This window comes from Protobothrops mucrosquamatus, unplaced genomic scaffold (genome assembly GCF_001527695.2).
Source record: "Protobothrops mucrosquamatus isolate PMUCROS unplaced genomic scaffold, P.Mucros_1.0 scaffold499, whole genome shotgun sequence".
NCBI classification, from domain to species: Eukaryota; Metazoa; Chordata; class Lepidosauria; order Squamata; family Viperidae; genus Protobothrops; species Protobothrops mucrosquamatus.
In genome coordinates this window covers 182452-198270 of record NW_015386815.1, presented here as the reverse complement: position 1 = coordinate 198270, position 15819 = coordinate 182452, and the positions used below count along the sequence as shown (strand labels likewise).

The window sequence follows — 15819 nt, the reverse complement described above, 5'->3', positions numbered from 1 at the left end:
TATTGTTATTAATTGGGGATAATGTAAACGGTAAGTCAACCATCTTTCAACAAATGCTTGCATTTTCTGCATCATTCTAGTTCTAATTGTCTCTCTTGGCTTCTTATTCTTTGTCAGCATGTGCTGCATTTAGGTTCAAACAGCAATAAAATACAAAGAAAACACAATTGTTGTTAACATGTTGACATTGGACCCCCCCTTGCAAATAAATCTGTAAGGCAGAAGTCTGAGATTTTGACATACTTTGTAAAAAAAACAGACAACAATATGGAATATACATAGTGAATAAAACAATATATAAAGATATTACTGAAACTAAGCCTAATGACACAGGTGGGACAACCTGAAGCCTGAAGCCTCAATTCTGCTGCTCCCAAGTATCTGTGGACACTTTCTTATATTTCAAGTTTTGCTTCCAGCACTTAGCCATCTCAAGCAACAGTGATGAAGACCTAGTAGCAGGCAAGTGATGGCTCAGAAGTGATACCAAAAGTACTTGTTCTTTTTCTTTTGTCCTGCAATGTTACCCCTTCACAAGCAGCTGAAATAGTTGGCTTGGCAGGCATGGCATAGCGAAGCTTTTTCCAAAATTTAGACTTTAAAGGCAGTGATTTTTCTTTTTTCCATTTCACCACTTGACTGGAAGAAAGAAGTTCCAAAGACTTGGGCAAGAAATCAAAATAGTTTTTTGGCATGTATTCTATTAATATGACTTTGATCTTTCTTTCAACCAAGGCTTTATGCAGTCCAACTTCTAGCTCGAACATGACTTGGTTGGAGACATAGTTTCGGGTCAGAATAATAATTAATCTTCGACTTCTATCAATGGATGATTGGATGTCATCAATAATAGCTGTAAGTAAAAGAGTTATGGTTACAGTTAGCTGAAGAAAGAAGGAAAAGTTGCATATTCATAATATATACTTTGAAATAACCATGTGTGACCTCCAAGAGATAATGTGATTCTCAGCTTGTCTGCCATTAAAAAGTTTGAAAAATAATAATAAACCTATTTATTTTTTCATCAGGAGTTTCAGCACTTTTCTCCAAAATCACAGCAAACACAGATACAGACACATAAACACACACACACACATGTACACACACACACACATGAATGCATACAAACATACATACTGCCCATGTACACATACACAAACAGTATATAATATAAGAAAGAGAAGCAAGGTGTTCTCAAACCTCAGTGGTGCTATTTCTAGGAAACTAAGTGGATGGTATATTTTAAATTTAAGCAAAAGAAAAAGATATTTTATCAGTGTTGTAACATATTGAGTTAAAATTAAGAAATTGGGTGCTTGAACTGTGTAGTAACGGTTAGCAGGCCACGTGGCCAGCAAGCCAGACTTTCTGTCTGCAGCCTACTTGTTATGCATTTAAGCGGGAGAATACTGTGATCTTATTGGTTGCCGCCTCCTAAGCTGAATGTATAAATAAGGGTGGAGCATGTGCTTTCCAGTTTCAGTTTTGCCTTTGCAATAAAGAGAGTTGTGTTTCACCTGCTGCCTCTTCAATGCTGCAACGAACAGCAAACATAACATTGGCGACGAAGGGGGATCGTGCTGCCTTCGATCCGAAGAGCTGAGTCACTACGGGGGTTAGGCCTAGGAGGCGCTGGGTTGGAACGGCGGTTCCCCCCCTCACTCTAGCCTGCCAGTACGGAAACGCTGGAGGAGAGTGCTTCCAAGGATCCACCCTGGAAGTCCCACAGAAGCCTGCGCAGCACGAGGCATTGAAGGGCCCACAAACAACTCACCATGGCGAAGATAGGAAAACTCTCCAAATTTGACGTCGCTCATCCAGAGAGGTGGAGCTCCTACATCGCGAGAGTTGAAAACTACCTGCGGGTTAACCAAATTCGAGATGACAGTTTGAAAGCCGCGACGCTGTTGTGTGTGTGCAGCCAGGCGACTTTTGATATCGCCGAGAACTTGGTTGCACCAGCCCCACTTGAATCCATCGTGTACTCAGAACTTAAGAAGATGCTCAAAGAAGACTTTGACCCCAAGCTATCGGTCATTGCCTGGCAGCACGCCTTCAAACAGCAAGACCAATACCCCGGCGAGTCTGCTGCCGACTTCATAGCTGCTCTTCATCAAGCGGCCCAACTTTGCGAATTCAAAGACCTCGAAGGAAGACTGAGGGACCGTTTAGTTTGTGGATTAAGAAGTCGAGAGCTGCAACAAAAGATCGTTTCAAGATACCTTGCGGGAGATCACGGCTGAAGAAGCAGCTGGCGGAGCCGTCAAGGCCTTACAGCTATCCAAGAACCCTCCTTGCATGGATGCCATCCATCAGGAGAACGCCAAAAGAGTTGAAGACTCCGAATCGGACCACGAAGTCGATCGGTTACAGCAACCACCCGAAAGAAGTCGATCGGTTACAGCAACCACCCGAAAGAATTGACAAGACAGTTCCCTTTTCTCGATGTGTTAGGTGCAGAGGCTGACACAAACGGGCGGAATGCTGGTTCCGCATGGCAACCTGCATGTGGCAAGCAAGGCCACATCGCCGTTGTTGCAGGGGCCGCAAAAGAGAACACCCATCAGAAGAGTTGCCTCGGAAAGATACCGGGGTGCCCGGGCAAAACAGGGTGGGTTATTGCGCTAGTAGAAGGAGCGTTTTTAGGACAGGTGCCCATCGCCCACTCAAGGAAAAGTTGCGTCTCAAAGTCAAGTTGCAAGGGGTTCCTTCTGACATGGAGTTAGACACGGGGTCAGCCTTATCAATAATTTCCCAAAGGATTCTCCAGCAAATTTGTAGTCGAAGCGGCAAGCGAGTTAAGCTCAGGCCGTTGAACCTCATTCTAACCGATTTCCAAAACTCCCATGTAAAAGTCAAGGGGGAGGCTACACTTGGGGTGCAGTTCAGGAACTTCGAGGGTCCCATGGAAGTCATAGTAGTTGAGGGCAACCGCACTAGCCTCATCGGACTTGATTGGTTTGATGCATTGGGAATTCAAGTGACCGGGTTAAATAGTTTGCAGACTTCAAGACTTTCAGCAGTTTGTAAAGAGTTTGCTGATGTTTTCAGCCCTGAGTTAGGGGAGTACAAGGGTCCCCCAATTGCCCTCCGGCTTGATCCTACAATAACACCAATAAGGATAAAGCCTTGTCAGGTGCCTTTTGCCCTGAAGCAGAGAATCAATGCAGAGCTGGACAAGCTGTTGCAGCAAGGCATTTTGGAGCCGGTGGTTAGCAGTCCATGGGAAACTCCCATAGTTACACCACTTAAGGCCAACGGGGAAGTCCGCATTTGTGCTGACTATAAATGCACACTAAATAAAGCTCTCCAGCAGCACTCCTATCTGGTGGCTGTAGTCAGCCACATTTTGTCATCATTACAGGGAGGTCGCATTTTCGCCAAATTAGATTTGGCCCAGGCCTATCAGCAGCTGCCGGTGGACTATGCCACAGCTGAGGCCCAGACCATAGTAACCCACAGGGGAGCTTTCAAGGTGCGGCGATTACAGTTCGGGGTTAGTGTAGCCCCAGGCATTTTTCAGAGAGTAATGGAGCACATGCTCCGCAACATTCCAGGTGTGTGCCCATATTTCGATGATGTCCTCATAGCAGGGGAATCAGTCGAAAACCTCACTGACCGTCTCAGGGCAGTCTTGCAGTGGTTCCATGAAGCGGGGCTGAAGCTCAAGCAGGAAAAATGTAAAATTGGGGTTACTTCCACAGAATTCCTTGGGTTTCGTATAGATGCCGAAGGCATTCATCCTGCTGAATCCAAGCTCAAAGCAATTCAGCAGACACCCAGTCCCAAGACAAAAGGAGAACTTCAGGCCTTTTTGGGACTCCTTAATTTTTATCACGCCTTCCTTCCCCACAAGGCCGCAGTGGCAAAGCCGTTACACCGGCACTTGGACAAGAAGGCCCAATGGAAGTGGACGAACGTCCACAAGCAGAGTTTTTCAGCAGTTAAAGCACTATTATCAAATGCGGTGTTAACTCATTTCAATGAACAGCTTCCAATCAGCATTGCTTGTGATGCATCTCCGTACGGGATCGGAGCTGTGTTAAGCCATCTTCAGGCTGACAGAACACAAGTTCCCATAGCCTATTACTCTAGAACTCTCTCTTCAACAGAACACAATTACGCACATATTGATAGGGAGGCATTGGCCATAGTGGCAGGTATACGAAAGTTCCATGACTATTTGTATGGCCACCATTTCACGGTTTTCACAGACCACAAGCCACTTCTGGGGTTGTTCGCTACAAACAAGCAAACACCCTAGATTATTTCTCCTAGGATGTTGAGGTGGTCAATATTCCTATCAGCTTACAATTATTGTCTGGTTCACAAACCAGGTAAAGAAAGGGACCATGCAGACGGCTTTAGTAGGTTGCCTCTACAGCTATTAGAACCAGATCCAGCTCCAGCTAACCGTATCCTGGCTATCCAGGATTTGCCAGAGTCTCCCCTTAACGCAGGGGATGTAGCTGTTGAAACAGCCTCAGACAACACGCTGAGCCGCGTGTTGAACTGGGTGCTCACAGGATGGCTTGAAACATGTCCGGGCCCTAACTTTCAGAGTTTTTGGAGAAAGAAGAATGAGTTATCCACTCATAAGGGTTGTATTTTGTGGGGCAGCCAGGTTGTAATCCCGACCTCACTGAGGGCTAGAATTCTTGATTCTCTGCATGAGGGACATCTGGGAATAGTCCGGATGAAGGCACTCGTGCGCAGCTACTTTTGGTGGCCTGGGTTCAATAAAGATATTGAGGCCCAGGTCCACAGCTGCCTCATTTGCCAGCAGTCGAGGCCAGAAATGCCACATGCCGCAGTCCACAGATGGAAAACCACTCAAGCCCCATGGTGAGGATTCATATTGATTTTGCAGGCCCCTTTCAGGGGCAACTCTTCCTCATAGTCATGGACAGCCACTCCAAGTGGTTAGAGGTCGCTCCAGTTTCCACTATGACTACTGCCAGGACCATCCAGGTTCTGTGCAGCATCTTTGCAACACATGGGCTCCCAGATGTCATAGTCTCAGACAACGGGACTCGGGGCTTCCGGTTCCGGGTCGCAGCACTGCGATCGTGTGGAGAGACTCGTCTCTTTGCCGGGCGAGTTTCCCCCGCCAGTAGACCCTTGATTGGGTCGAAAGTCGCCCTGGAGGGGCGACCACCATTGAGAAGGCTGCCTGTTTGACTGCAGAGGGGCGGCAGCACCCTCTGCAGTCCAAGCGAGCTCCTTTGGGCCGACGGAGTAAAGATCGGTCAGTAAAATGGCCGATCACTTAGCTGTACCAGTCGTAAGCCACAAGAACTTCTAAGCAAAATAGAACCACCGTGGAAGTTTCGGTGAGACCTTTCCTTGCCTCTCCCTTTCCTATTTACTCCTGTGAAAAGCCTTTGGAATCATTTCCCTATCATTTTAAAGCGGCTTTGTTAATGGGGGAAGAAAAGCCTTGGAACAAAAGAAAAATTAATTTTAACTTTTTCAATGGTTGATTTTATTTTTGAATATTTGGGAGTCCTAAAATCCCTGTTATAGAAACTAAATATGCTAGCAATTTGGAAAAAAATTTTTTTCTATTTTCTACTATTTTTATAATTAAAGAAAAGAAGGAAAAAAGGAAAAGAGAAAAGAAATTATTTTTATTGGGGGTCTGGAAAGACCGAACAACTGGTTAACCCTCTGGGGACATCTTGTGGTGAAATTATTTACCACAATTGTTATTCCCTTTCTTTGGACTCTGAGTTTGACTTTGACCTTCAAATTATCTCAAAAGGGAAAGATAAAGAAGCTGTATAGCTGGGTGGAAGCGGATATTGACTGATTGTTATTAAATACAGCCTCCACCAAAAGAATAATGGCTTTATATACTACTGAAATGGAGGAACTCTGTCCAGATTTCAATTACAAGTATATATTGGACACAATTATTGAAAATACTGAACAAATAATTGCCTATACAAAAGAGATTATTTCTCAACGACAAATCAAAGCGCAAGGTGTAAGTGAGCACTTTGTAAGCCAAGAAACAGCAGAAGGGGTATATACTCAAGAGACCCGTCTTCAACCTTATCCACAATTTACTGAGATGGAGGAATTGAACTTACATCAGGACTACCAACCTACATCGGAAAAAACTTTTGATGCTAATGAACAAATGACTTTTAGCACGGAAACTAAGGATGTTACCCCAGAAGGGCAGGCTGATCTCCAGACTCCAACTGATTACCTGACAGATAAAAAACCAATAGGATGAGAGCAAAATAATATTAAAGAAAACTCTACATTATTTTATAGACAATCTATTGAGACTTTGGATGATTCAAAAATGACTGTAATTAAACTAGACGCAACTTCAAAAAAGATGAAGATGGATGTTCAACCACAAGCTATTGAGAATCGTTACAACTTTTTCACTAGCCTATTAAAATGGACAATGGGAGATTCTCTTCTGATTTATGCGTTATGGCAAGAAATGGAGGGAGTTTTATTTGTGGACTTAGAGGCCTTACTATGGAAACCCGTTTGGAACAGAAAGAAAGCTAGAATAAGATATAAAGATGGAATTTAAGATTACATTTATGGGTTGCAATGGCTTTATAAAGATGTGGATTGATTTGGATTTGGATTTTTAAAAGGTGTTTTTAGGATAAGATTTAGAATTTAATATTGAAATATAGTAAGAATATATTTTTTGGAATAATAGATCTTCCTTGTTTTCTCTTTTTTTTCTTGGTTTCTTTTTGTTTCTTTCTATTATTTTTTTTTCTATTTTTCCTATGCTTTTTTATTATTAGATATGATAGCTAATTTGTGGAGCTATAATGATAAAAAGATTGTAATGATGGAAGAGATGAAATTAATAAATGAAGAATTACTGAATAGGAAATAGAATATAGTTGAGAAATGTAAGAATGTAATTATGGAAATAATATGCTTAAATAAGAGAAATTATGGACACCCGAATTGTAAATAATATTTTTGTTTAAGATTAAGTTAGATATGGTATTTGGAAATTAATAAACCTAAAAACAGGGTTTGATTTACATCGATGAAAGGTTGCTGATAACTTTTATTGATTAATTGAATTTTTATTTAGAAATGTATTAATGAATTAATTTTACTTAGAAATGTATTAGTTTGACTATACTATTCTAATTGTTAGAGAGGGAAATTTTAAGGAGCATTATTTGAGCTATATATGTATGATGTTATTGTACCTAACTGATTACTCTATCTTCACGTTGTTTCTTAAGCGTTCTGGTATAAAAATGGAAAAATCAATAAAATTGTTTGGGAAAAAAAAGACAACGGGGCTCAATTTAGTTCTGCAGAGTTTCAGTCCTTTCTAAGGGCGAATATAATAATAATAATAATAATAATAATAATAATAATAATAATAATAATAATAATAATAGTAAAGTTGGAAGGGACCTTGCTCCTTTTCATCCGGCCTCTAACGGCCAAACAGAGCACATGGTCAGAACAACCAAGGAATCCTTGAAGAGGATTGCAACTGGCAAGTGGCACCATAGGTTGGCAGATTTCCTACTCTGCCAATGCACAACACCCTGCACTTCTACGGGCAAAAGCCCAGCTGAGTTAAGATGGGGGTGACGCTTGATCACGAAGCTGGACCGCTTACATCCAGTCAGAGTTGCTTCACAAGTGCAGCAGCCTAAGGCACCGAGGCACTTGCAAGTGGGTGACCCAGTGTGGGCATGGAACTATGGGCAAGGGGCACTGTGGGTGGTAGCTGTGGTTTGCAAGGTGTCAGGGCCGCTTTCATACGAAGTGGCCCTGGAAGATGATCGAGTGCTTCAAAGGCATATTGACCAGCTGCGACGGAGGCTGCCAAACCACCCTTCTGCTCATGACTCTGCTCAGGGGGAGGAGGAGGAACATGATTGCGATCATGAATTTGGGTCTCCCAGCAGAAGCGAGACCTTGCGATTGCCAAACGGGGGTTTTGCAAACGAGGCTGTTCCTAACTCAGGCACTGCGTCCAAGGGACATTGCCGACAATCGGCTCCTCAAATGGCTTTTCACGCTGATCTGGTGGGTTCTACCTCACCGAGGAACACTGGCTCAGGCCTACCGGAACAGATCAGCCTTCAAGAATCGGCTCTACCCGTGTCGGACGGGTCACAAAGCCCCGGTCTACCGAGCTTGGCAGGCGAGCTTGCAGATCGGGAGCTAGCAGCAGCTCCGAGACATTTGGAGCGGGCAAAAGGGCCGCCGAAATACTTAAAAGACTACATAAGATTTTTGTCGTTGCAAACTTGAATGCTTATGTATTTTCTTGAAAACTTAAATGCTTAAATATTCTTGTTACTGGAATAGTGTAATGTCATGCTTATGTACATTATTATGCCTTGATTATCTGTGATGTTACACAAACAAGCAAGGTTTGTAAGTGTAAATGATCCAGGGGGAAGGGGTGTAATGTATTGAGTTAAAATTAAGAAATTGGGTGCTTGAACTGTGTAGTAACGGTTAGCAGGCCATGTGGCCAACAAGCTAGACTTTCTGTCTGCAGGCTACTTGTTATGCATTTAAGCGGGAGAATACTGTGATCTTATTGGTTGCTGCCTCCTAAGCTGAATGTATAAATAGGGGTGGAGCATGTGCTTTCCAGTTTCGGTTTTGCCTTTGCAATAAAGAGAGTTGTGTTTCACCTGCTGCCTCTTCAATGCCGCAACGAACAGCAAACATAACAAGTGTATTCAATGATTATTTATCCCTTCTACCTACCTCCTCCAGGAGAAATATCTCGTTCAAAAATGCATAACTTATATCCAAAATGATCTTCTAATGTTTTAGGTAGTATCTCCAGAGCAAATTTTCTCTCTTCACCACATATTGGTGTACAGTCTTTCAGGTAAGACACAAAAGCATCATACAGTTTTCCATCTATAAATAAATAATACACAGAGTCAATGTACTTCTCTGACATAATTACTCATAGGAATAACATTCAGGCAGGATCTCCTATTCCCTTGTACAATTGGCTAAACAGCATTTATTTATTCTGTATTTGTTTTATTTATCAAACAATCAAATAAAGATTGTTTACTCATATTAAATGGTGAGCTAAAGGAAGGCAGAAACAAAGTGAACAAAATCAATAATTTCCAATTTTGGAGACTGTAAAACAATTATGTATCTGTGTTACTTCCAAAAAACAACTCTATATCCTTAATTTCTATCTTCTTTCAGAACAGAGAAAGACTGTAATAATGAAAAGTGAAGAAGTTACAATTTCTTCTTTCTTCCCCTTTGATATTTATGGATTTAAATCAACACTATTTTTTATTAAGTCAAACCAATCGTTTTACCTCCCAGTGTTTCATCTTTTCCTGTTATATCTCTGAACAATAAAATAAGCTCAATCTTGAATATTACACAGAGAATCACCATCATTACAGCAATAAAGGAAAATATTATGGCCATTATCATTCCAGCAGTAAAAGCATGAACTGGTAAATCTGGATTACATTCTAGGAAGAAAAAAAGAAGATAATAAATTATTGCTTAGGGAGGCAAGCTTCTCTAATTATCACAAGAAGAGGTTAAAATATTTTCTAGCCAAATGCCTGTCTAGTATGCTTTGGGTCAGAAATATAAGTAATAATATTTTGTACTTCTATCTTAAAAATAGAAAAAAAGGAAAAATATTCTTACAGCCTAAAATAGAAAAATATTCTTACAGCCTATAAAGATATGAAATAATTTATCTATTATTAAGTAGCCTTAGCATAACTTACTAAGTTTATATATTATCTTATATAAATGAAGCAACAAATTCAGAACTAGAAAATACATCTGCTTTCACTCACTTAAAGTCACTATTTGGCATTAAAGAAGCAACTAAATGTTGTCAAATTCAAATAGAGGTGCAGAGCACTTTTAGGGGATACTTAGAAGGCTTTATCCATTCTCAATTATCCTTTATACAGTGAAGTATCAAGCCAATTTTTTGCCAGCTGGAGCTCAAATTGTCTATAAGTCAATCAGCCTTTCCAGGGAGACCAAACAGAAAACATGACAGATGAGTTAATTTAATTGTAAGGCTATATTAACAAAATCTTGCAAGTGAGAAAGTAGAAATCTTCGACCATCTCCTTTACAGCCTGAGAAGCTAGGGAAGGTTGCTTCTGAGCATCTTTCTCCACCCACTCTCCATTATGCCCTCTCTTCTCTGATCATTCCCTCAGCAACATTTCTTCACCCTGTCTCTCAAGATCTCCTTCTCACAGACCACTTCCCAGCCTCATTTATGTAAAATAATCCTTAAAAACAGAACCAGAAAGGAGGATTATTCATAGTATATTATTATACATTATGCAGTTTTATCTTTTAATATTGTAAGCTGCTCAGAGTACCGTTTGGCAAGAAGGGCAGCTAATAAATTTTACAAATAAATAAATGAATTATAGGGACATTGGCAGATAACTGGAGGCAAACAAGTACACTCATTCTAGATAGTATAGAATAAAAATCAATTTTAGGCAATTTTGAATTTTATATATAAGTACAAGAATGCTAGTCCCAAATTAGAAACCAGCTAATTTTTTTGTCTGCTAAGAAAGAAATTCACAGAAAGACCTTTTTTATTATTTCCAAGAATTATCAACAAATATGTTTATATCTTTTCTTCTAGCCTGTATTGCCCACCTGAATAACTTTGATAATTAAGGTTCAGTTTGTAGATATTGCTGATGAATAACTGATTTACAAACAGCAAATTATAATCTCTTATTGTTATTCTATATAAATATGTCAACTTGATAAAGTAGATGAATATAAAATATTTTGAACTATGTAGTGTTTATATCCAAAGTTGGCCTGAGAATGCCATTAGTTTTTTTAAAAAGAAATACTTAAAAATATAATCAATTAACCAAAGATGCTGGTCTTTTTAGGTGCCAAGGAAAATCATATTATTTTGTACAATAATATGGATGTCTTTCCCATTTTTTAAGAAATCTGAATGCTCAACTTATTAAAATAATTCATAAATGAGAATTCCAAAATATTATGGCCATTTTAAAAAATATATGTTTTATTTCATGAGGAGATGGGTCTGAGTGTATGAGACTATTATCTAGAGATACCATAAATGTTTGATATTAATGGGCATTAACTTGCTATCTCTGAAACAATTACATCTACAAAAACTCAAATTTAGATTAAAATAGAATTCAACTAGTAATTAGCCTTGCATAATTTTCAAGTTCTATTATCAGCTACATCCAAAATTATCTGCCCACTTTCTAAGAATTCTTTTTTGGCTTTACAGTTTATTTTTCCCCATATCAGTTTAAACTTAGTACCACTTCTGGGTCACCTGTATTTACATAAATTAATTTTTATACTAGATTAAATTGTACAATACCTTTTTGCAATATAAATGTTTGCTTTTCAAAACCATTTTCAGAAAAGATGCATTTGTATGAACAATTGATGTTCTCTTCTTTCACACGTTTAAACCAAAGTTGTCTCATAACATATTTTTTCCCATTTTCATTACTGTTAAGAAAGGGGAAATTATATAATAACAATCCTATTAGCATTTACTCTGGAGAAAACCTCAAAGAATTAAATAAACTGAAGAAGAGAGCTTATTGAATGCAATTAATTGATTTGGTCTTCAGTCATAAAAGGTAGTCTGACTCCTGCTCTCTTTTTCAGGCATTTGATGTATCTGGAAGGATTTTGGAAGTTCCCAATTATGTGAAGGGCAGTTCTTCTGTTGACCAGTTTGTTAATCTTGGAAATATATACCTTAAATTATTTTCTTTATACAGGAACTTTCTCTTGGAAAGCTGTACTACTGACAATTTAAAGTTCCATATCTATTTACTACTTAAACTTCTCATTTAAGTAAAGTTCCAACACCCATAGCATCAATTCCAGAGATTGCAATTCCAATATATGTGCAAAGTATTTGAAGAAAGTTGTCAGGGAATTGAAGCATAGAAAGATTAGTTTAAATAACTATATTATTCCCATCTATTAAAAATGGCTGGTTCATATTTTATGAATGAATATAATGAGAACAATTTCATCTGTCCATAAAGTCCCATTCCTATGTTATGGAATTTTCATTTGGCAAAAATGAGGAAAGAATTGTAATTTCCTCTCCAAAGAATAGGATTGACTATTAATTATTTTTGTATAGGGCAAAATACGCCGTTTGATTATATTGGATCTCAGTCATAGTAGATCACATTGCAAGACTTACCAAAGAAAATTAAAATACAAGTAGTCCTCAACTTACCACAGTTCATGTAGTGACCATTAGAAGTAATAATGGCACTGAAAAAGTCAGAGTCATGTGATCACCTTTTGCAAACTTCTGACAAAGTCAATGGGGAAACCAGATTCACTTAACAATCATGTTACTAACTTAACAACTGCAGTGATTCACTTAACAATTGTGGCAAGAAAGGTCGCAAAATGGGGCAACACTCACTTGACAAATGTCTCACCAACAAAAATTTTGGGCTCAATTGTGGTCATAAGTCAAGGAACTGCATGCATGTCTAATTATCAAACAAGTGTAACAACATATTGTAGATACATAATGTTTGGTTATGAATAGTACTTACTATTTGCATTCCTCCTTTTGACACGGGGAACTATTATTCTGACATATTTCTATAATATCATCATGCACGATCCAATAAAGGTCATACTGGACTTCAACAAAGTTCGAATAACCTAAAAACGCTGTGCAATTGAGTATTTCCTCTTTACCTAACAGAAATATTTGTTTAAAATTAATAATTTTAATGAAAGAAATATTCTCTCTTTTAATCCTCTTCAGAATTAAATTTGAAATCATTAACAGCCTTGCTTCAATGCATATTTCCTAGCTGCTAGAATTCCTGACTTGCTGATATCTATATAAATAAAAATGTAAATGTTCGTTTGTTCAAAATCTTAAATCTCCGAAAGTTCTTCACTACTTGCTTTGAAATTTTGACACAATGTTGCATTCGAATACGCGCGTGTTTTTATATACCTATATTATATAGATGTCACACCTGTGACAGGTAAAAACATGCTTTTTTTGAAAAACAGTGTCATCTGTTGGACGTAAAAGCAAACCAGACAATCTCTATATCTGCACAGACAATGGAACAACAAAAAATATTGTATACCCACAAGCATTGTGAAATTAAATATATTACAAACATGCGCTTTCTCTTTTCTTTCTTTTCCATTTAACCAGACTGAGCCACAGCAACGCGTGGCCGGGTACAGCTAGTATTTTAATATAATTTAACAACTACAAATAACAACAAATAAGAAATTGGAAATTTGAAAAAATATTCACTTCACCGACACTTCAAACTGAAAATATTAGAATTCTATTTCTATAATCATTAGTTATGAAATACATTAATCTATGTACCATAGGACTTGCCAACAATGTTTTGATACCACTGTTTCTTCTATTTGACTCTTTTATTCTAAAAGAGGGAAGGTACTGAAGGGTATTGGAGTACATTAAGTTTTATAAAATTTCAGAAAAATATTTTCTCATAGTACAACTACAATAGAGTAGCTATAAATTGTTGTATACCACTATCCTGCACATTACACCTTAAACATGAATATGGTAAAAAAAAATAGTTTACATGCTATGGACAACAGAAATATAAAACTGTTAGAAAGCTAAAGCTCCTGGATGATCTGAAATCTCAGAAACCAGCTGCTTTAAAAATTGACAGTAGATACAGGCATGTTCTTTGACAAGAAAAATAACTAATTCTTTAAATTAAAGTATCATTAATTATTTCTCTTTACAATTCTTTCAAAGGCATTCCAACCAGTTGCTTCTAAATGCTCTGTTCTTACTCTACTCTTCTAGAAGCAGTGTGGAGTCTGAGGAATAAATGCTGGATTTAAATATAAACCAAGAAATATCATTACTTGGTTTGTATTTAGTAATATAATATAGTAATATCATTCTAGCCCAGAGGTCCCCAACCTTTTGGGCACCAGGGACCGGTTATGTGGAGAGATATTTTTCTGCAGACAGGAGGAGGTGTGGTTTTGTGTGCTGCCTGCATCCCACGGATGGGGCTTTGCTTGTTTGTGCGGACCAGTTGCTGGCATGCTGTGGCCCGGTACCAGTCCACGGACCGGGGGTTGGGGACTCCTGTTCTAACCCAAGTACAGAAAAATCTATGATATTTTAAAGGCAATATATACAGCCAGCTTTTGAAAAGGCCCACTTGTTGATAATATAGTCAAATATCATCACAGATTAATAATAAAGAGAAATACCTATTTCAGTTTTGAAAACATTATAAGCAGATCCAATTAGCTTTGGGACATTTTCTTCTCATGGAATTCTTCTCTTTTCTCATAATGAATTTGATTAAAAGGATTTCCGGTCGTACTACTATTTACGATTGTACAACAGGAATGTATTTTGTAAAAAAAGTCAAAAATTCACTTAACCGGTTAATTAGTTTCTAATAAAAAGTAAATTTTTGTACTAAAACCTGACAGGTTTCGGTTATTTCCCTCACTACACTTTAAGAAAAGCACAATGAGGTTTACATAGAATCCTTTTTAAACATTCTCTGATGTGCTCAGTGAAAAATATTATTTTGTGTAGTTACCTCCAATATTAAGATAATGAAACATATCAAATATTTTAAGATCCCTAGCCATTCATTTGCTAACATGGGATGTCTCAATTCTTTACTTCAAGCTTCTTACCAATAATTACAAAATTCTTATATTGGTCCTTGAAGACAGTTTTTAAATTAATTGGACTTAAGATATACTACAGCACTACTATTTCAATATCCTCACATCTACTCCATACAAAAGGAAAGAAGACACAGGGAAATGCTCCCCTCTATATTTTTAGTTATGTGATAGCACAGAGGTCTCCAAACATCGCAACTTCAAGACTTGTAGACTTCAACTCCCAGAATTCCTCAGCCAGCCATGTTGGCTAGGGAATTCTAGGAGTTAAAGTTCATAACTCTCAAAATTGGCAAGTTTGGAGAACCTTGTGATAACACATTAGTTATATGGATTACCAGCTAAGCTGCCAAACCATCATTCTCCTTTTGCCTTGAAAACAATGATTGTCAGCTTGAGGGAAACTGAGGCAAATACTCCAGTCAATATAAAGACAGTTTTCCACTGCCAGTATTCAAATGGGAGATCCCTTTTCTGAGATTTCATAACTGAGGCAGAAATAAATCAATCAATCGGCCACCAGAAAGTGATGATGTCATGATTTCATATTGATTCTGCCAAAGGCAACAGTCATCTGTGAAAATGTTCTTCTGTCATTAGGAGGTATTCTCAGAATTACATAGCTGAATTTTCCTTTCTAAGAAGAGGAGTATCCAGTACAGCAGAATGATTTTCAGTATGATGGTCTTCTAATACCATATGCAAAATAGAAGTATGATACATTGCATATAATGTAAGAACCATGTTAGTGGCATGTATACATAGGATCAAGCAAGCTGATATCAGGGAGTCCTCAACTTATGAATGGTTGCTTAGCAACCATTCAAGCTTATGGCAGACCCCCCCCCAAAGCTACTTAAGATCCACTTTGACCCAGTTCTAATGTTGTGACAATGCCAACCTATGTCACATGACTATATTTCAGCCACTTGGGAATAATTTAGGACAATTTGCAGTGTCCCATGGTCACATGACCATGATTTATGATGGTTCTTTTTTTCCAAAAACCAATATTTACTTCCATTTTTCAGTAGAAATGCTCTAATAATACTAATAATGTTCACTTAATAGCCACGGTGTTCATTTTACAACTACCAC

At 38.3% G+C, this 15819-nt stretch overlaps 1 protein-coding gene across 1 annotated transcript in view; it reads right to left on the bottom strand.

Moving 5' to 3' along the window:
- Positions 1-15819, bottom strand: part of IL18R1 (interleukin 18 receptor 1) — a 23308-nt gene continuing 7489 nt past the window's right edge. The window contains exons 4-8 of the mRNA XM_029284294.1: positions 12603-12750; positions 11387-11520; positions 9327-9488; positions 8743-8901; positions 1-853 (exon numbers count right to left, since the gene is read on the bottom strand). Of these exons, the coding sequence (XP_029140127.1) occupies positions 453-853; positions 8743-8901; positions 9327-9488; positions 11387-11520; positions 12603-12750 (1004 nt within the window). The 3' untranslated portion in view covers positions 1-452. The remainder of the gene's footprint in view (positions 854-8742; positions 8902-9326; positions 9489-11386; positions 11521-12602; positions 12751-15819) is intronic.